General features: G+C 31.0%; 2 protein-coding genes across 3 annotated transcripts; both read left to right on the forward strand.

The window, feature by feature from the left end:
- The first annotated feature begins 11,861 nt into the window (after positions 1 to 11,861).
- Positions 11,862 to 18,488, forward strand: LOC124820727 (uncharacterized). Of its 2 annotated transcripts, none has more exons than XM_047292484.2 (3): positions 11,862 to 13,904; positions 14,075 to 14,267; positions 17,705 to 18,488. In XM_047292484.2, the coding sequence occupies exons 1-3, from the start codon at positions 12,370 to 12,372 to the stop codon at positions 17,918 to 17,920; spliced, it is 1,944 nt and encodes a 647-aa protein (XP_047148440.1). In that variant the 5' UTR covers positions 11,862 to 12,369; the 3' UTR covers positions 17,921 to 18,488. The 2 variants fall into 2 exon arrangements, with proteins under 2 accessions (XP_047148440.1, XP_047148439.1); XM_047292483.2 differs by having other exon boundaries at positions 11,867 to 13,904; positions 17,699 to 18,488.
- A 1,820-nt stretch (positions 18,489 to 20,308) lies between these two features.
- On the forward strand, positions 20,309 to 22,572 carry LOC124820731 (glucan endo-1,3-beta-glucosidase 8-like). Its single transcript, XM_047292487.2, has 2 exons — positions 20,309 to 20,775; positions 21,358 to 22,572. Exons 1-2 carry the CDS (start codon positions 20,435 to 20,437, stop codon positions 22,478 to 22,480), a joined length of 1,464 nt encoding a protein of 487 aa, XP_047148443.1. The 5' UTR covers positions 20,309 to 20,434; the 3' UTR covers positions 22,481 to 22,572.
- The last annotated feature ends 506 nt before the right edge of the window (positions 22,573 to 23,078 follow it).

The following is a 23,078-nucleotide window of genomic DNA, read 5'->3' on the forward strand; positions in this document are numbered from 1 at the left end:
AAAATGGTTACATGAAATTTTCTACAATCCATATATTTTCTTTTGATTATGCCTTTAATGAAAAAGTAAAAACATGTTATTCTTTTAAGCACATGGTTACGATATACACAAATATTTATTATGAATAAACACAATTTTTTGTAATAACAAAAATTTACCAAAAATTTTAAGTTTATTAATAGATTATCAATGATATATAATTCGTCAATAAATTTAACCAACAATCATGACATTTGTCTATAATTATTAATGACTACAAATATGTTAGTAAATATTTGTTGGTAGTTATTAACAAATTATGACTTTCAGTCAAATTCATTGTTAAAAATTGCGATTGGATCTTCTTCTTCATCCTTCTTTTTTTCATTTTTCTTCTTCTTCTTCTTCCTCATTTCCTCCTCCTCTTCTCCTCCTCACTCCTCCCACCTTGTCGTGCCTCCACCGTCATCACCTATGGCTTCCTCCTCCTCCTTTCCCTCTTCCTCTTCCTCCTCTAACTTCATTAAAGTCTATTTTTTAATATGGTATCAGAGTCATGAGTTAAATTTTATCCTACCAAAATTTAATGTTTGTTATGCTTATTGTTTCATTCGCTATCAGACCACTAATTAATGTCTAATTACATTCTTAATATGTATATATCTCGACGTAAGGAGGTGTGTTGGAAGTCTCACATTAGATATAAGAACAATTTACAATATTAAGTGGGAGCAAACCTCAACTTACAATCCAATTTTCTAAAGTTAAATTTAGTTTAAGTTCTACTTCTTAACACGACCACCAACATCATTGCACCACCGCACCTTTGCAACTGTCAAGTTTGACATCTCCTTCTCTTCCTCTTCCTCCTTATTTTCTTCTTTTGTTCTTCTCATCTTCTTCCTCTATTTTTCTTTTCATTCATCTCTCTTTAGTATATAAAAAATTTCATCAACTTAACGGAAAAATTTGTCAATCCATTTACTAAGGGATTTGTGGATGGAAAAATCCATCAGTAAAAGGAATTATAAGTTATTGACAAAATTTACCAATGTAATTGACAGTCAGATACGTTACTGACAAATATATTTGTCGGTATAGATTTTAATTTATCGACGAATTTTACTAACAAATTTTACTAACAAATTTATTATCGATAGAAATATTTGCAGTAATATAAATTCTAAAATTCGCTGATAAAATTTGATGTTGATTTTGGTTTACGATGAATTATTTTCATTTGTAAAAATTCATCAATAATTAAGAAATTCTTGTATTGTTCATGATGTGATATTTCAATACATGAAAAACCTAAATCACCACATAGAAGAGTCATTAAAAGAGTTTGAGAAAGAAAAAATAAAGAACAAGAACTTATAAGAAATTTCAATATGAAGAAGAATGAACAAGAAGATTGAAGAAGACATTTGAATTATAAATAATTCTTGTAATATTCTAAATAAAATTATGGGTTGGATATAAAATGAAAAATTTATGTTTGATGGGTCAGATATAGATGGCTTAAAAAAAACCTTCACGCCTTTTCCATTTTCACTTTCTCCTTCACAGTGAACGAACAAACATGCAACATGAATAGTGCTCTTGACGACATCGTGATTTTCAACCACTATAAGTCCTTAATTGGTGTTTTAAGTTTGTGTTTTCTTCCTTTGTGGTGTGTGGTACACTGAGAAACCTTCTTCCCCGAATTATTTATGACATTGAGGTTGTTTTCTTCATTTTCTACGTTTATATTGTCCTATGCATGATGAAGCATCAATATTACTTCATTTTTCTTTTCTTTTCCTTTGCATTGTTGGCCTGTGTGTGATTAAGCATGAATAATCATTTTTCTTATTTTCTTCCTTTGTGTGTGATATGAAGCATGATTTTGACTTCTTGACCTATTAGAAAGAGGAGGAGGACAAGGAGAAAAATAAAAAGAAGAAGAAAGGAGGAAGGAGGAAGAGGAGGAAAATGAGATGGGAAAGAAGGAGAAGAAAAAAAATTTGTACAAAATGAAAATAAAAGTATTTAAAATTTACATTTTTTATTGTTATAACATACATAAATTTACGTATGTTATAAATGCAACATACGATTTATGTATGACCTACAACATATTGTAAACAATCTAAAATAATACATGTAAAAAGTTTTTTTTTAAGTAAAGAACTTATATTTTTATATTCCATGTAAAGGCCTTATTTGGAAAGTTGGAAATGTTAGAAAAAAATGATAAATATTTGTTAAACCAAAAGACAGGTGAATTGGTTTTAAAAAATTTCACCGAAGATTCATTTTCTTTTTTTTTTCTTAAATACTTTCAATTTATAAAAATGAAATGCAATTAAATTTGAGAACCAGGATTGATAAAAGTTAATAACAATACAATTAAAGAAAAGTAAGACCAGGAAAAATATAATTCTATACTGGTTTAGATCACCACTAATTATACAGCCAATTCCAATTTTTCAACCTTAGAAATGCTTTTTCGAAGGTTCTTTACTCGTTCATGTGCTCACGTTTCCTACACATCATGTTAGCCTTTTTACATCAATCCTCTTTTATAGCAAACATTATTTTAAACTTAGGTATTATTGGTATAACACCTTACTGTTGAGATTGAAAATTTAAGCAGGTTTGAGTTAATTGATTCATGCTTTCAACCACTTGTATTTAATGACAGATGTGTTAAAAGAATTAATCTTGAAGCTAATCTAGTACTTGATTTGTAATTTTTCATGTTTAATATATTGTAAGTTGTTGTCTTTTGATTCTGTTAACATTTCATAGAAATAACATATAGAAGTATTTTGAGTTTTCTTGAAATTTTTAAATATGTTTTAATTTATTAAAAAAATATGATTTTAGCTGTCTAAAATTTGATGGATATGTTTGAGCGAATTAAAAGTGATTTTATAAGAGCTAAAAGAGTATGTAGGATATGTATGTATGTATTGAGTGTGACACATGGTTGATTGATTCCCTCATCATATACATGTTCTCTAGTTGCCCATCTTTTTGCCGACCAAGTCCATGATGATGGGGTCTTTTTCTTTACGTTAAGATTTTTAGTGGTATTGTAATTATGGTTAGATTGACATAAATTGTTGTGTGATTGAACCATCTGCACAATTTCTAATCAGAGATACCTAAATTCTGTGTTAGGAAATGTATTTCATTAGATGGGTGGTAAGTAGCTAATGCCTTTTTTCTCCACATCCAAAGTATCTTTTTCATTATGATTCCCAACCAAGCATAAGCATATATCATATATATGCAGAGGACCAATCTATATGGACTGTGGGCCATAGAAAAGACACACCTACTCTTTAGGGCATTACATCAACGTACCCACCACATTAAGTAAAATTCTGCATATATTTGTTTGTTTTCGTAGCATACGTACATTGTTCATTTTTAATATAATTATTAACTTTTCTCTGACATTTCTTTTATAAAACAGTTAGAATACCCAGAAATCACTGTGTCAAGAAAAATCTCAACTATATATATTAAACAGTAGGCATGATACTAATATAGAAAATCTAATATATAACTAAGGTTTTTACTTCCTGCACTCCATCAACTTCTTCCCACACCCAATCAAATTTTCAAAATAACCATTTTACTTCATCTAAAAGGACATTCACAACATATATTTCAGAAAATTTTCAGAATAAGATTTTTTTCGAACAAACAAATTCTGAGACATGATTCTTGAAATAGAATTATCAAATCGGATTGATTTTCAAGAATGAGATTTTCAGAATAAATTTTTTGAAACACGTGTAATATCTTCTGGAATAAATTTTCCAAAATACCCGTACATAAAATATGTTCTGAAAGTTTCGGAATGATCTTTTAAAAACATATGAAATATGTTTAAGAAAAATCTTTTTAAAATGAGTTTTTTTTTTTTTTTTTGTATTTTCTCTCTGCATTTTTCTCTCTTTTCTTCCTCCTCTGCAAAATGGTGATGATGGAAGCAGGCCATTATAACAATGGTGGCAGTGGCAGCAGTGGTGGTGATAAAGAATGTTTAAGTCTTTTTATCTTATTGTGGAGATACGTTTAGTAATTATGGGGTACAAGAAGCAATAACCTACAATGAAATGGGTTTAGAGTTCGTGGAAACTCTTGCTTTTACGTTCTGCACTCTTATTATTTGGTTTTGTTTTAATAGCGATAAAATTGTCTTTCGTATTCTAGATTTCAAATTAGAGGCTTTTATGTTTGTAAGAAAAAATTCTAGATTATTGTATTCAGAAGTTTTTTTTTTCTTCCAAAAAATACATTTCAAAATTGTTATTTTACTATTTTGGAATGAGGAATCCAGAAATTCTCTTGAACAATAATTCTAGAAGCCAATGCTCGAAGGTTCTTCTAGAAAGTATATTCGAGAACAATTATTTTAAGTTCCAGAATATATGATCAGGAAGGTGAATGTATATATTCCTGATCGATCATTTCATAGTGCATATATTAAATTTTAGATTAAGCGTTCTCGAAACTAAAAAAAATTAGATTTTAGCTTTTTCTTAACTTAAATTTCATTGTGTAAAATTATTATGGATTAAAACTTTTACATGGAGATACCAAATGTGGATGACATATCCAAGTATACATGATGAAGTATGTTATGTCTTATAATGCAATAGATAATAAGGATACAAGATAAGACAAAGAAATGGTATTTTGATAATTTAATAAACAGTTTTCTTTTACTATTTTTTACTACTACTTTACTCTATTTTTCTTTTACTGATAAGACCATTTTTATACATTAAACTTATTAGACAATTTTTTTACTTTTTACTCAAACTATAAGATTCAAGTAGCAAACAAAGGGTGTAAGAATCAAACATCACTTTTAGATGAGATGAGCTCTTATAGTAAGTTAAAGATTGAGATATCATTTACAGATTTACTCCCATTAGAGAGGAGTTTGGAGACATGTTATTGTTATAAATTTTACACGTTTCCATACCAAAATTAAATTTTTTTATCCATTTGTTAAATATTTGAAAGAAAAGAATTTGTATATTTCATCGCATAAGAATGACTTTGTTCATAATGAATAAAAAAATTAATACTAACTCCTTCACATTATCAATTATCATTAAAGAATCTTTAACTTGATATGATCTTAAATTTGTATTACCCATTATCATTAAAGAATTTTTAGTTTAATATGATCTTAAATTAGTTTAACATTGGTGTGGTACGAGTCTCATTTGACTAGTTTAAACCTATCATGTATTGATTAAAAGTGGATTTGATTTGACTTAACATGAGGTGGACTTGACTTTATTCGATCCGAGATGGACTCTATTCGAGTTTGTGTTAAAGGTTTAGACACATTAACCTAAGTTGGAAGATGAATAAAGTTGGTTTGACTTTATTAGAGGGAGGTCTGAGTAAATTAGGGTTAGGTTAAAGGTCGAACCTAGATTCAACATTCAGTAAAGACGGCTTAGGTTGAAAGGGTCAAAGGTTGAGACAAGTTGACCTAATTTCAAAGGCTTAGTCAATTTAATCTTGGTCGAAGCTCAAACCGAGACAACCTTAAATGAAGTTTTAGGCTAGTTTATCTTGGGCCTGACCCAACCCTCTTTATCTTGATCTTAGATTGACTCACATAGACATGTCAATGGAGCTTTTATTGTTATTTTTCACCATGTGAACTTTTTCTTATGTGGGCTTTCTACTCTTATGATTTTTTTTATCTTATGTGGGTCAAGCCAAGCTTAGTGGGTTGGGCCAAATTGACAAGTATACTAAAAATACTTTCTGCAACCTATATTTATTGCATTGATACTCACCCTACTAAACTTATCTTTTAAACTCACATAACAAACAACAAATAACATTTTCTATATTTTCTAAAATTCTAATAATTAATGATGTCAAAACTATGTTTGGTTTTTTAGTAATCATAAATATAATATCAAACTACTCCTTATTGTTATACTATTTCTAACATATTGTCCTAAATAATGGTTAATATTCTCCTTCATTTATTCTTGTACCTAAGAAAATTATTATTATTGGAATATTAAAATGAAGATATTATTTTGCTTTCAAGATTTAAAAGAGATGATTGAAAATGACATTATCTATCTAATAAATACATTTACTCTAACACTTGCTCAAAGGAATGAGTTGAAGAAAAAGTAAGCATATAACATGAGGACATCATATTATTTACAACAAACACGAGTGAAAGCATTATTCCAAGAATAATGAATGCCACAAGTTACAAAAAGTTTAAAACACACTTCTTGATAAGCTTCAAGTGAGTGTAAAGGTACACCTTTGTAACTTTAAACTCTTTATGCCATGAATTTGACTTAATAAATAGAAAGCAAATTGATATTATTAAAGACTAATATTATATAATCAAATAAGAGCGACAAATATATGAGATTGTGTGATTCTTAATTGTGTTTTACCTAGAATATTTGAAAAAATAATCAGATAAAATTTGAATAGGTAAGATGAAAAACCATGTAAACCTATCTAGGTCTAATAAGATGAATAACAATATTAAATAATGAAAAATGGTTAGAAGAATATATAATCTAGCCAAGGTGAATCTATTTAAGAAAAACTTTTATGAAAAATTTTCAATGTCATTAAAAGAAAGAGTTGAGTAATGAATTCTTAAGTGATTGAAAGCACATAAAAAGATAGCACAATGAAATAGGGGTTTTAGAGGTGAATAGTTAAAAAGTTTTTATCTCAATGCTTCTTATATACAATTTTGAGAACCACTAAACTATTTTTATGATTATTTATTTATTTCAAATAGCTTTGGATATCTTAAAAACGTAAAATGTTATTTTTTTAATTATGAATCAATTTTTTTTTTCACATAAAGAAACATGTTTTTTTTGTCATCATCTTAATAAGTCTAGTTTATCATTGCACTACTTTAAAGTAGCTTTGAAAATCACTCACAATTATAATGAAGCTTGATTGAAGAATTACATTTAGGTAATGTTTAAATTAAGAAATATATGTGAGGGAGAATGAGATTATGGATTTGAGAAGATGGAGAGAAGATTGTGGTGTTGTTTGAATTAAGAGATTTGAAGAGATCGAAAAGAAATGTTTGTAAATAACATGATGAGTGTAATAAATTAAACATATATTATGATTTATATGTATTTTTTTAACTCAATTAATTTAAATTAAATGATATAAAATGCGTCAGTAAAATTTTATATACTAAAATATTATTATTTGATTTTAATGAATTATATCCAACCAAAATTAATATAACTTAATTAAACAATATGTACAATTATATATAACTAATAAATCATTATACATATATTTAGTGACTGTCACATTTATCACACAAATATATCAACATTACAAATATAATTAATAAATATTTTTCATTTAAGTAACAATTATATCATATCTAACTCCTTAAGGAATAAAAAACAACAAAGGAAACCAATACTTAACAAAGACAATTGTGAACCACCAATTTTTCACCAGAGACTACAAGAACCACTATAATGGACCTCTTCCACCTCAAAAGAAAAAAAATAATATGTCAAATATTTCATAAACATCAAAGTAATGGGAGAAGAAACAACAAAAAGAATATATATAAAAAATAAAAGAAGTTTGGTTTCAACTTGTCAAGCTCAACAAATAAGAGAAGCTCGGGAAGCTTGGTTAAGCTCAATATGTTGGAAGTCCCACATTGACTAGAGATAAGGCCAAATTATAATATATAAGTGAGGTGCAAACTTCACTTTACAAGTCAGTTTGTGGGGTTGAGTTAGGCTTAAAAACTCATTTTTTAATATGGTATCGTGTGAGGTGCAAACCTCACCTTACAAGCCGGTTTTGTGGGGTTGAGTTAAGCTTAAAACCACTTTCTAATATGGTATCAGAGTCATAGAGTCTATCCTAGCGAGTTCTAAGTGGGCATTCTATTCTTTTATTCCACCCGCTATCGGGCCGTTATCGGACCACCCAATTTCTACTATCATGCATGAGATGTCTATATCTCGGCATGAAGGGGGTGTGTTGGAAGTCCCACATCGACTAGAGATAAGACCAAATTATAATATATAAGTGAGGTGCAAACCTCACCTTACAAGTCGGTTTTGTGGGGTTGAGTTAGGCTTAAAAACCCACTTTCTAATACAATAAGCTCATTTTCAGCTTAGCAAACAAGTTCGACAAACTCAATTTCAATTCGGTTTTAATGGTCATTTAATCAAATACACAAAATCGATTCTCTCGCAAACATAATAGATTCCATGATTCCTATGTGAAAGAACAAAATTGATTTTTGTGCATGTTCTGAGACCATGAAATTGATTCTAGTCTCATGGTTATTTCATCAAATACACAAAACTGATTCTCAACCCTAATCGATTTTGTCATACCAATAAACGAACATAATTAATTATTTCATACCTTATGAACGAACAAAATCGATTCCACTTGCATTTATAACATCATGGCATCGATTCCATGTTATTTCATACTAGAACCACATGCACCGTAATCGATTCTTCACTATTCTCACGACTTTGCATCTTTCACGTACGTAATAATTGTAGTGTAATTTAAAATAAAGAGTAAAGTTATTGGTCTTTCTTATGAACATGCATAGTATATCATGCCATATCTCCTCCAAAATGTGTGGAAGGAATAATCCGCTCTCTTGCAAATAAGCGCAAATAAATTGAAACAAACGCAACAATTAATTGCAAATCCGTTTGTTTACTAACGTGGAAACAATGAACTTGCAAATACAAACACAAAATTAATGTTTTTGTTAGAAAAACTTTGAAGCAAAAAGTACAAATTTCTTAATGCGCTCAACGATCACAAGTTTACTAATGAGAGAATAAATTTTGTTACATACTTATATATTCTTGTGAATCAATCTTTTATAAGTATTTATTAGGCTAAAATGTGCTTAGGATTATATTAACTCAATGAGAAGTGTAAGATTACATATATCTTAAATAAAATAAAAGAAAAACTCCAAAGCAAGAAAATTCAAGAGATCAATCTTGAATCAAATTTAGAGAGACTTACCTTCTCAAAACTGTTAGCCTTATACAGAAGAGAGGTTACATTTTAATATTATATTATATCTTTCACATTTATTTTTATTCCTTTTCAGTTAATATTATAAAGCAGTTAATATATATTCTGAAAGTGGTCCATTTATTTTTAAGATAAAAAAAACCGTTTTTAAAAAACGTGCCCATGATTCTCCACCACAATCTCTTTTAATGTTATATACTCTGTGATGGTTTTTGGAGTAATACAGACTCTTTCAGAAAATTTCATATCAGGTCACTGAGCCTACTCTTTCCTTCATATATACATCACCATCGTGTTTTAAGAGCAAGGGTTCAGAAACCATAAATTAGGCAAGCGTACAACAATTACTGGAGGTTGGTCTTTCTGCTTCCGCTTTTATTCTTGTAAATCTGAATATGATTAAATGTGCTTGTTTGATATATTTAGATTTATTGAATCTTCAGTATGAATTTGTTACACATTTTTTACATTTGGTATCATAAAAACCAAATGTAAACATTTAAACAAATGTAAAAAATGCTCTGATACCAAATGTAAAAAATGTGTACCAAATGTAAAAAATGTGTAAAAAATGCTCTGATACCAAATGTAAAAAATGTGTAACAGATTCATACTGAAGATTCAATAAATCTAAATATATCAAACAAGCACATTTAATCATATTCAGATTTACAAGAATAAAAGCGGAAGCAGAAAGACCAACCTCCAGCCATTGTTGTACGCTTGCCTAATTTCTGGTTTCTGAACCCTTGCTCTTAAAACACGATGGTGATGTATATATGAAGGAAAGAGTAGGCTCAGTGACCTGATATGAAATTTTCTGAAAGAGTCTGTATTACTCCAAAAACCATCACAGAGTATATAACGTTAAAAGAGATTGTGGTGGAGAATCATGGGCACGTTTTTTAAAAACGGTTTTTTTTATCTTAAAAATAAATGGACCACTTTCAGAATATATATATTAACTGCTTTATAATATTAACTGAAAAGAAATAAAAATAAATGTGAAAGATATAATATTGTATAATATAATATTAAAATGTAACCTCTATTATGTATAAGGCTAACAAAAACAAGTCTTAGCTAAATTTTTTTAAAGAAAATTAAAACAATTATTGAATGATATTCAAAGTACCAAAGTTCTCTAAATTATGTAATTATGTAATATAAATCACAATTTAGATTGATTATCTAAAAAATATATTGAATTATATTCTATCTTTTGTTCGAGAATTAAAAGCTAAACGTAACTTAGAAAATTAAAGAATATAGAAAAATCAATATCAATAATAATCAAGACACACAATCCACGTATTCAAATATCTAAACGATCCAAAAATCATATTTATTTAAAAATTAGATTCAAGTTGAACAAATAATTAATTCAATCAATGAATTAAAATGATTTATAGGAATAATCTCAATATCAATCAATTAAATTCATATTTAATTATCAAATTAATGTTCAATTGATTTCTAATCTAAATCCTAATTTCAGAAACACAATTTGATGTGACAACCAATAAAATTGAAATTAGAAAAGAACAAATTCAAATTGATGAATGATTGATGTAAAACTTAATTCCTGTTGCATGATGTTAAATCTATGAAATTGATTTTAGTTCTCTGTTGTAAAAAAAATCATAAAACATTATTATATAGAAGAAATATGAAAAGACAACTAATAAAAAGAGAAAAACTATAACCCTAAAAATTATTCTATTGATCTCCATGTCTTGTGTTGAGTAGAATAAACCCTTTAAATAGGTTATAAACCTTAACCATAATCTTACAAAAGAATAATAGACTTAATTAAGTCTGCAAGTCCAATTAAAACGTGTAAATCATGCAAGTTCCATTTATACTTAATCTATCATAGCTTTTAAAAATAGTAAAAAATAACACAAGAGTTCAAAATTAATGATCCATTTGTCTATTTTAAAGTCTTGGAAACACAGAATCCAATACAACTAAAATCATTAGAAAAAATTATATCCATAAAAAAATTACAGTGCAATTATTACTAATGAACTAAATTTATTTAATGATAGAAAATGAAAAATATAAATAAGACAAATAGAAAGTAAAATCAATAAATAATAACGCTATAAATGCATGTAGAACATCATATATGCTATCATTGTAAAAAAGATCGAAAAATAATTATAATCACATTGTTGAGTAAAAGGAGAAAGTGACACACCTTGGTCGTAGTTACACAACTTCAACACAATCTGGGGAATTATAGAAGTTTTAATGTTGGAAATGTTAATTCTTATTTTAGGATTTTAAATATAATGATTATGGCCAACATCTTGTAAAATAAGAATACATATTTGTAAAACACTTACGGTTGGAAAACATCTTCATGTAAATGTAATAACTATCAACAAAATGACTTATCTTATCATGTATCTTAGCATTTTGTATTTATTACTACTTGTTTTTATGAATTATATTATCATCAATTTTATTTATGATGTAAGGTGAAAAGCTTTGTATGTTATAAAAAATTAAAAATATTATTTTTATTCTGAAGAACCTATTTTTCACCTTATATAGCGTAATGTAACTAATATTTTAAAATCAATATAAATTTTTATAATTACAATTCAGAACACGTTTAATACAAATTAATTTTATAAAAAAATTGTTGACTGAAAACTTAGTATATGATTAGATTTTAAATTTCTTCTCGTAAGGAAAAAAGTGTTTACAAAATTTTAGCTACTTGTTTTTCCAACAAAAGGCAGGTTGGATTTGGAATTGAAAGTTTGAATCAGATTGCAAATCTAACTAATTCTATTTCTCTTAAATTCCCAAAATATCGCACTAATTCTATTTCTCTAAAATTCCCAAAGTGTGTGATATTACCCTTCTTCATCCATTTCCAATACCCTTCTCGTTACCTACACCTGTCATACAATTTCTCAATTTGGATTTGAGCCACCCCTTTACATTTTCAGGTACCCATTTTCCAGATCTTCATCAATCAATCAATTAATTTCATTTTCGTTTCGTTTTCTAAATCCTGGATCTTGTGGAAGCCCTTTTCGGTTCCTAATCTGCTACCCAGAGTAACACGAACAAGTAGTTAAGCAAGGTTGTTTTTGGTGTAGCATCATAATTCTTGCGCTTTTGGCGTTAGAGAATAAAACCCAATTCTCAGATTTCCACCTTTTCATTTGGGTTTCTCTTAGACATTAAGCCCCGTTGACCAATGAATGTGATAATGCTGGTTTTGTAGCGGGAAACTGAGGTTGGTGTGTACAATTTTTGTGTTATATTTTGGAAGATATGAGTAGGTCTCCTTCGTTTTCAGTGAGAACAGAAGTGAGCCCGAGTGTTGATTCAGAATCATTGCAACGATGGGTTGTTGCCTTTTGTGTTATAAGGTTTGATCTTGAACAAGGCCAGCTTGTGGAAGAGTGTTATCCACAGGGTTGTCTTTCACACGATGAGGAGCTTGAAATTGCTTATAGTTCCTTTCCTGATTCCGTTTCACAGCACCAGAACCGATCTAGCATTCACGATTGTATCTTCTTTTTCCGAATTCGCCGGATTCTTTCGAAGTCATTAGATGAAAAGAGTGTTGCTGATAGTAGCAATGCTTCCAAATTCGTGTATGGTTATGTGTTTAATAGGCAGAGACAGGATGAGCGATTAAAGCGAGGCGGGGAGCAGAAGTCTGTTGTTATTTTGTCTTATAATCCTTATTCAAGTGTGTTTAGACCTTTGTTGCAAATTGTGGGCCCTTTGTTTTTTGACATTGGCAAGAAAGCTTTGGAGCATATTGCTGCTTATGTTTCTAAATGGCCTGCTCCTGTTCCTGGTAAGGTGATGGATCTTCCTATCGGAAATGCAACACTTAAAGTGAATTTGCCACCTGCTCACAGTTTGCCTTTGGAAGGTGAAGTTTTTTTTGAAGAGGGTGCTTCTTCTATGACACCCTTTGTTCCAAATAACCAGCCTGTCCCACAAGGTCTTTTTCATGATTCAGATCTTTTTGGTTCGTTCCGAGGGATTTTATTGCAGCTTTGGCTGTTGTGGGAGTTGTTACTCATTGGTGAACCTATTCTCATCATTGCTCCCACACCTCCCCAGTGTTGTGAGGCCGTAGCTAGTCTTGTGAGTTTGGTTGCTCCATTACTTTGCAGTGTTGATTTCCGGCCTTACTTTACCATTCATGATCCGGTCTTTGCACGCTTAAACTCAATCCAAGAAGGTGAAGCTTTCCCACCAATGATTATAGGGGTGACAAACCTTTTCTTCCTCAAAGCTCTGCGTAACATCCCGCACATTGTCTCAGTTGGAAGTCCTCCTCCTAATTCAAACAGGCTTACTCTTACGAGTAGGTCCACTGGTAGAATTTCTGGCAGACCAGAAGGTCTTGGGATTCAACAACTTTCCTTAAATAAGTTCTCTCCTTCGAATTTATTGAGTGCAGTTAGATTGCGGAGAGATGGTCCTCTTTGTCTCATGACAGAACATAAGGAGGCCATTTGGAGTACCTATTCTGCCACAACGAAGCCAGATACTTCTATCCTGAATAGGCTTATAGATGCTGGGTTGTCACCTAGAGTTGAGGAGTCAATGTCTGTTGTGAACAATGAGATACTACGGAGACACTTCTTGGAGCTCACTACTAACTTTTTGGCTCCTTTTAGCCCATATTTTAGGACATCAATACCATCAGAAGGATCTTCTCCTTATATAGACCCTCCTTCTCTACCTCCATTCAATGCTGATGAATTTCTTGCAAGTTTATCAGCAAGAGGTCCAGGGAAGTTTATATTAAAGCGAATGAGATCTAATTGGCTTGACTTGTACAGGTAATGCTCATTTTTGCACTATTTATCAATCATGTACTAGCGTTTGCTTCAAACCTCTCCATTCCATAATATATAGTATTCTACATTATGAATTTATGACCTTACGCTGAATTTGCAGTTCTTATTAAATTTTATAATCTTCTCATGATTTGCTTGAATACTCTCATTAGGCGATTCCTACATGGACCCAACTTTATGCCATGGTTTAAGAGGAGGCGTGCTATTGCTGAACAGGAGCAAGGTAGATTATGGAGGCAAGCCAGAATGAAATCTGATATCCAACAGCTTATTTCTAGACTGTCTGAATTGGAAATTGTGGATTCATTCAATGTTATAGAGAGACTTCTCCTCAGAGAAATACAGGTAATGTGCTTTCTTTGGAACCTCAAATAAATGTATACTGTTGATTGACCAAACCTTTACTTTGTCCAACAAGAATAAAACTTGCTATTTCCGTGTATGTTTGATTTGTTATTGTTTTCAATTTCATTATTTGCATTTGCCTATCATCGTATATTTTGAGTAATGAATATTATTTTATCGGGGAGGAATGTTAAATTAAACTCGAGTAATGTCCATGCTATCTACTGAATTAGAAGTGTACCAAAGGTGTAAATCTCTGTTACAATACTGCAATTGAAGAAATAATAAAAAGAACTAGAGAACCCCTTAGTGGTACAAAATGCTATCCAAGAAAATAAGAAAAACATCTAGAGAACCCCTTGCCTTAGGAAGAACCAGCTTTTTCACTCACCCTAGCCCATATTAATACCAACTACCCCTCTCCTTATTCGGTTACCGCACCCAGTATATAATCCTTATCTCTCTTTGCTTGCCTTGCTACCTCTTATTTTCTGTTGTTTTTTCTCTCTCCTTAAAGCACACTCATATATTCCACTCCACTGCATTTCTGCCTTAATGCGTCTCACTTCACTTCCCTGCCACTACTGTAACTAATAGTGTAAAACTGATATTCAAATTCAGATAGAAGGACATGATAGCTATGTTATCTCTGCTGCTCTCCCCTTTTTGTTTTTATTTAGATTTCATGATGTCATCAAATATTGATCTACCACTAAGAGCAGAGAATTTAATTTTTTATTGGTATTTGCTTGTGTGAATATGCAGGTTTCTTAGTATTCCAAGGATCTGTTTGGGTTGATTTCTGTAATATTTTTGTTTGTAACCTTTAGACATTATATGAATTATGAATTTTCCAAGAGCAATATTTTATATAGACTAAGGTTTTTAATATCCCTCATTTCTTGACATTGAAATCTTCTCCTTTCTACCTAGATTTTTTTAACAAAACTTACCATTAATTTCCTCTTTGTTTGGTTTAGAGGAAGTAAAAGTGAGGATACTTTGAAATTGTTGGAAGTCCCACATCGACTAGAGATAAGGCCAATTCATAGTATATAAGTGGGTGCAAACCTCACCTTACAAGCCGGTTTTGTGGGGTTGAGTTAGGCTTAAAGTCCATTTCTTAACATGGTATCGAGATGTATATACCTCGGCGTGAGGGGGGTGTGTTGGAAGTCCCACATCGACTAGAGATAAGGCCAATTCATAGTATATAAGTGGGTGCAAACCTCATCTTACAAGTTGGTTTTACAATTTCGCTTATTATGAAAAAAATCATTTGATGGAGCTTATAGTAGCTAAATATTGTCTAGAACTTTGGCTATTGATACTTAGGCAAGTTAAAAGAAAATACTCTTGAATTTCCTGTTGACATTACATATTTTCCCTTGATTGTTCCTTCTACTTTGGGAAATTGTAACACTATGGTATCTATGCAACAATTGTAATAAGTAGATGATTTGCTCCATCCTATTCGTCTGTTTGGAGCTTAATATGGTCATTTCTCAGATCTGATGATAATGTGTTCCCATGGAAAACTGCACCAAAGAAGTTGGACTACTTTCCCACATGAGTATAATAAGACGATTACTGGAGTCTTTAATTGTTTGTTTTTTCCCTTAACATTTAGCTTTTTAGGATAGGTTCTCCTTAAATTTAAGAATCAAATTTGGCTAGTTTTACTGTCAATTTGGCTTGATTAGAGGTAGGAACATAAAGAGCCACCTCAGATGAATGCTAACATGCTCAAACTTGTTGAGTTGAATCTACCACGTAACCAGGTTTGATTTGAACTAAAAATTTGTGCTCAAGCTTAAATGAGCCTTAGCAGTTATGATTAGTAATCTACATATGATGCATACTTCCACATGCATGTACTAATTAAACTATTATAAAGGTATTAAAGCTCTAAGATGATGGGCATGAACTTATTGAAGTGGAAAGACAAAGAGCTGGTTAATAATGTGCTAGGCTAAAAGCAAAAGTTTAGTACCCTTGGCAAATTTATTTAGTTTGCTGGTTTGAGAATGATAAATATGCTGTAGCTTGGAGAGTTGAATACTTGACTAAGAATAGTTTCACTGTAAAATATTCCACATATTGATATGATTGCATGCTTTTTAGGAGGCTCATAGACAGATACATTGTCACTGGTTGGAGTTATCGACTTGTTTAGCTGGGGTATGACTCATCCGCAAACAGTGAAATACATGGTTAAAAGGTGTTGATGAAATTGACTGGTGCTAGTCACAACTTTATTTCATCAGATTTGGTACACAATTTGGGGTTAAAGATTGGTCCAACAAATTCTTGTAAGGTGAGATTGGGAGATGAGTACAAAAAACAAACTCATGGTCAACGTAAGGACTTGAATGTGAAAATGGGTGATTACTATTTTTTAGAGGAGTTTGTTCTGTTTGAATTACAAAGTAGTATTTGTAGACTTTGAAGGTTTACCTATGAGGAAAATAGGTTAAAGCACGAAGAGAGGGTTGAATTCTTTTTGAGAATTTTGAAAAAGTTTTTGCAAAGCTTTGTTTGGTGAACGAAAATAGAAGTTTATACTTGATGGATGATCTATCAAGTAGTCTTCTTTAAGAGATTGTGTTTGATGAAGAACGTCTTCAAGTTTAACAAATGTATAGTCAAAAGCTTTTTTCACAACTTGTTTTTCGCAAAACCTCTCCTTAGGTTAGTTGCATATATATATATATATATATATATATATATATATATATATATATATATATATATATATATATATATAACATGCAATATAAAAATAAAAGAGTTGAGAGAGATTTACATAAGGTATTTTTATACTAGTTCATCTGATAACCTAGACTACATCCAGTTTTTGATCAACACGATCAAGGAGCGCAGTATTGATTGACAAGAAGCAAATATAGCATGTTGACAATAAGACAGGATTGCAGGTTTATTATAGGAGGAGGTTTTAGAACAATAACTAAGAATACAGTTGTAAGGTAGTTTTTACAGCTTAGTGTTTACTAGAAGTTAGGACCTCTTTTTAAAGGAAGTTTAGGGGGAAAGGGGGGCAGTTGTTGCGGACAATTGAGTTTTGTAACGGGATTAATCCAGTGGGAAGGAGAGTGCTCCTTTTGTATCTTTTGTTGTATCAATTGGTGAAATTAGATAAGTTTAGGTTTACTTTTCTTTGTTTTATCTGAAAATAGTGTTGATTCCTAAAAGAGGCAATGATCAAATTTTGTACCGTGTGTAATACTTTCTGAATGTTTTCATCACGAAAGCATACTTTTACTTCTGAACAAACTACAATTAATCTTCAGTGGCCCTTTTGATGTATACTATGTGCAAGGTAGCATGTTATGCAACAGGGCATTTCACTCCTAATCATAGAATTATTTATGCTGCAAATGTGTATATTTAACTCGAGTTCAATTTATCAGCTGCAGCAATCTGGAAGGGGTGGTGTTGATTCCATGGCAACCTGTCGAAAACTAAAGATAGACCTTCAGGCTGTTTTCCACGTGCTTTCAAAGGACATGCAGCAACTATTGCTTTCAAATCCTGAAAGGGCATCTCTTCTTCAAGGAAGTCTGGAGTCACCAAAACTCCCAGGGCGTCCCCTCATACAAGTTGCGGTTGTGTCTTCTACATCACCCCGGTAACAGGAAAAACATGAAACCAGTATTCTTGAATCTTTCTTGTGCTTCTGAGGGACAAATTAGTTCCTGGTCTACGTCCATCTTCAGAGAAGTTCTCTGATTCATGATAAGTCATGTGGGGTAAGACTCTTTGGTGCACATGCTGAAAGCCTTTCAACTCACTTGTTTGCCGATTTTATCTTCAAATACACAGAAGAGCATTGACAGGAATTTATGTTAGTCAAACACTGCAGGCAGCCGGTGTGCTATATATAATAACTTCTCTCTTGGCAAATGTGGATGGAAAGTTCTTTTGGTGTTAATTTATGAGGCTTTGTTTTTTTGGCTGAAATTGAGGCTTCGTGTTGTTTCCTTTCTCAAAAGATCAATCTGTAAATTATTAACTGTTAGTTTTTGGTAGTGCTCTCCCATAGTTTCTTTACAATGCTTGTCTCTGGGAATTCATTTACTTTGTAGTTTATCAAATCTATTAATATTTTGTGGGAGACATGCTACAAACAACTGTAACATATTCTGTGAATGGTTATATTTTTTGGAGTAATGTGATCATGTAAACTAGCAATGCCCTTGAGAGGATGATTCTTGAGGTTGGTTTAGAGGTGTTCTAGCACCCTCCATGAATGGAGTAATCCAAAACAATAAAAGGTTAGCTTTGCTATTTAAAAAGCTGTATTTTTAATAAAAAAAAAATTTATTATATTGAAATTAAATTTTCTCTGAATATAGGATCTTAATTTATTATTTAAAAAAATAAATCGGAAGTTTGTTTTTATATTTCAAAAGATGTGTTTACTTGTTAAAATCAAGATTTGTATGCTTAAGAAATTCTAATTTATTATTTTATAGATTGATAAAATGGTAGGAGCGGCCTAACTCTATTATGCTAGCCGTATAGTTCAACATCAATACTTGTTTGGCCATTGTTTCGTCCACTCCCATAATACTAGAAAAAGATCCAAACATTCTTCACTACCAACATTGCCATTATTGTTGTTATTACTACCACCTGTGCTGATAAAGAAGAGATGGAGGATGTTGCAGAGGAAGAAGAGAGAAAAAGCAGAAAAAAAAAACTCTTTGAAAAGTTCTTTCTCAAACATATTTCATGTAGAGGTATTTCGAAAAAATTATTACAGAAAGTACTATTTAGTTCCAATTTTTTTTTTCGAAAATTTCATTTTAAAAAATTTATTCCAAAACACATTTGATATGCTCTGAAAATTGTTCCAGAAGTTTTATTTTGGAAATTCTGTTATGAAAATTTCGTTTTGGAAATGTTATTCAGAAATTCTTGAAAGCTTGTTCTAGAAGATTTCTAGAATATGTAATTTGGAAGACATTTTTCTAAAGGATAAAATGATCATTTCAAAACTTTGACGGTGAACAGAAAATTGAGGGTGCAGAAAGTAAAAGTCCAATTTTTTAACTACTATGGAGGGAGATTGAGTGGTGGCTTTTGCTTTCTACAACTCTACAATTTCTCTCTACAGGCAAAAATATTTTGAAATGCCTGTTCTATTCTTTTCTCAAACATGTGGTAATTATCAATCTAACATAGTCTTTGGTGTAAGAAATTTAATATGATAATGGGAAGACATTTAATTGTCCTTACTAATAAAACTCCTTTTTTATTTTATCTTTAGTATTATTACTAGCACATTGTTTTGGTCTGCATTATGGATGTAAGGTCCTTTTTTTCTAATATAGTAAAAAATATAACTAAAAAGTACTTATTTTAGTAATTGCTAAAATAAATATATTAAATTATGTGATAAAATAATAATATTTTATTAATTTTCATAATATTTGTAACTTTTTATTACAATAACTAAAAGTATATGGTGAGTAATTTTTTTAAACATTATTACATGAATAAAATTAATTATAAAGAATATATATATAAGAAGTAATTGTAAAACATAATTTCTTATGTTGACAAGATTAGAAAGAATTTAAGAATTACTGCATGAACAGTTACAGAATACATTCTTCATATCATTACAAAATAAATTATAATAATAAAATAATAAGAGCTCAACAATACTGCCACAAATGCTGCTGGCGTTAGTAAAAACTTATAAATTCTTTTTGAAGTTAGCTTTAGCATTAAATAATTATCGTTTTAACTCTTGTCTCACTGATTATTATTTATCTTTAATTCTATAAAAGAATTTTTTTTATGCTTTTCACATATTTTTTACAAAAATTGGTATTAAAAAAAGAATAAATTACACTTAACTGTTCCATTTAAACAGTATTAAAAATATCTAAATTCATATAATGTACTTAAAATTTAATTAAGAAAAAAAATAGATATGGTAGTAGAAGCATGATATTTTATAAATTAAGTTTCTCAACCTAAAAAATAAGGAAGAACTGTGGTGGTAGATGGAATTGAAAAAAAGCATGAAGAAACACAGCACAAAATGAGTTATATATGGAAATTGTGGTTCCTACAATCACACATCCCTCTCTCATTTTCTTCCACATTGCTAAATCCAGAAAAAGTGCAGAGAAATGGTTGGAAATTGTGGTGATCTAGTGGCATTTTCTCTTGTCTTCTTGACCGTGGTTTCCGGTGGGTCTGCATGGGTTGGCGTGAACTGGGGAACCATGGCAACGCACCAAATTCCCCCCGAGAAGGTGGTGAAGATGCTCAAGGAAAATGGGTTCACCAAATTGAAGCTCTTTGATGCGGATGAACTCATTATGGCAGCTCTTATGGGGACCGATATCCAAGTCATGCTCGCAATACCCAACAACATGCTGGAAAAGATAAGTAACACTCCTAAAGCCGCAGATCATTGGGTCTTTGAAAATGTCACCTCTTACTTCTTCAATGGTGGCGTCAAAATCAAGTTAAGTACTTTCGAGATCATTCTAATCTTTCCTTTTTCTTCATCAAATTCTTTTCCTCTTTCATTTTCATGCTACTCATTTACTTTGTTAACTTTTTTAACAAAATTTGTATGCAACTTTTTTTTTATAACTTCACGGTTATTTAAACGTGTGGGAGACTGTACTCTACTCGACTGAGTCGTTCTATTAGTTGTTGTAATTTATTGAAGATAACGTAATTTTGTAGATTTCATTATTTTGTTTAATGAGTATTGGATATGGTAAATTTGAACTAGTAATATATAAAAAGTGTGTTGTAAAGAATGTGTTGCTTGCTATAGTCTTGTTTTAGTTTTTGTATTCTGAACTTTGTGAAAGTAAGCATGGGGAGTTTGAAACTTGACAGCATGCTTCTTCTAAGGGACACTAAGTGAAAATGTATAAACTGTACATGCTTTTTGTTTGATTTTGTTGTTAACTACTCCAGTTATTGTTTCATGGTCTGGTTGGTCGTGTGTGATAGCTTTTGTTGGATGTTTACAGCCATTTTGAACAATTCCTCACTCTGCTTTGTGCTTGGTATGTGTATGATAACTATGCAGGTATGTTGCTGTGGGTAATGAGCCTTTCCTTAAAGCATATAATGGTACCTTTGCGAAGAAAACGCTGCCAGCCCTGAAGAATATACAGACATCACTTAATAAAGCCGGGTTGAGTTCAAAGGTCAAAATCACTGTTCCATTCAATGCTGATATTTACTATTCACCTGATTCAAATCCAGTTCCCTCAGCTGGTGACTTCAGGCCTGAAATGAGAGACCTCACCATTGAGATAATCCAGTTCTTGTATGCAAACAATGCACCTTTTACAGTTAATATCTACCCTTTCCTTAGTCTTTATTTCAACGAAAATTTCCCTTTGGATTTTGCATTTTTTGATGGAAAAAGCAAGCCTCTCAGGGACGGTAAGGCACTTTACACCAATGTGTTTGATGCAAATCTTGATACTCTTCTGTGGGCTTTAGACAAGGCAGGGTATCCTGACATGGAGGTATTGATTGGGGAAATTGGGTGGCCAACAGATGGTGATAAGAATGCTAATGCCAAGAGTGCAAGGAGGTTCAACTTTGGTTTGCTTAAACATGCTCTGAGTGGAAAGGGTACCCCTAAAAGGAAAGGAACAATTGACTTGTACCTGTTCAGCCTCATTGATGAGAACATTAAAAGTGTTGCTCCTGGGAACTTTGAGAGGCATTGGGGGGTTTTTGAGTTTGATGGGAAGCCAAAGTATGAATTAGACTTAACAGGTCAGCACAAGGAAAAAGGTCTTATCCCTGTGGAAGGTATAAAGTACCTGCAAAAGAGGTGGTGTATTTTGAATCCAGATGTTACTGACTTTGATGGTTTGGCTGGTAGCATTGACTATGCCTGTACCTTTTCTGATTGTACTTCCCTTGGTTATGGCTCTTCTTGTAATTATCTTAGTCTCCAAGGGAATGCATCTTATGCTTTCAATATGTATTATCAAGTAAATAACCAACAGGGTTGGAGCTGTGATTTCTCTAGTTTGGCTACCATAACACAGAAGGATCCATCACAGAGTGGCTGCCAATTTCCCGTGATGATAGCTAGCAGTTCATCTTTGCTGCTGCTGCTGCATGAAGGACTTTTATGTATCCTAAAGAAAGCGTTGGAGGTTTATATTTTCGTTATGATTTTGTTTTAGCAAAAAGATAACGGAGTATTTTGAATTTTCTTCTGAGATTTGGTTTTTCTGAGTTTTAGGAGTTGAATGTCATGTCAAATTCGTTTTGTAAATTTGAAGAATCCTGCTCAGTTTTAGACACTTGCCTTTTGCTTTTAGTTTTAGTATTTGTTACTTCTAATCTTTTCTTGAATTAACCAAGTGAGATTTTGAGAAACCAATTGTTTTTTATCACCTTAAATATAAGGTTTAAAGAAGTTTTATACATGATACATCTTTTATCACCATTATCTCTATTGTCATAGCTGTTCTGTGTAATCTTCATTTCATCTCTATTTTTTCATTCTAGTCTTTGAGAGGAAGAAGGGAAAAAAAAGAAGAAGAAAAAGAAAGAGTTCGTTCTAGAAAAGAAAATCTTTTCAAAAAACTTGTTTCAGAATATACCATTTAAAATACATTTCATATTATCTGAAAAATTTATATGTTTTTAGTTTTTGAACTTGTACACAAAATTAAAATTTGTCTCAATTTCAAAATTTGATAAAGTTTAAAAATAAATAAATATAATCTTTTTAATTTAATAGAAAAGATTTTTAATTTGTTAAGTAATACTTTGGAC

Source organism: Vigna umbellata, chromosome 2 (assembly GCF_029865625.1).
Source record: "Vigna umbellata cultivar VRB3 chromosome 2, Vumbellata_1.0, whole genome shotgun sequence".
In the NCBI taxonomy this organism is placed as follows: domain Eukaryota; kingdom Viridiplantae; phylum Streptophyta; class Magnoliopsida; order Fabales; family Fabaceae; genus Vigna; species Vigna umbellata.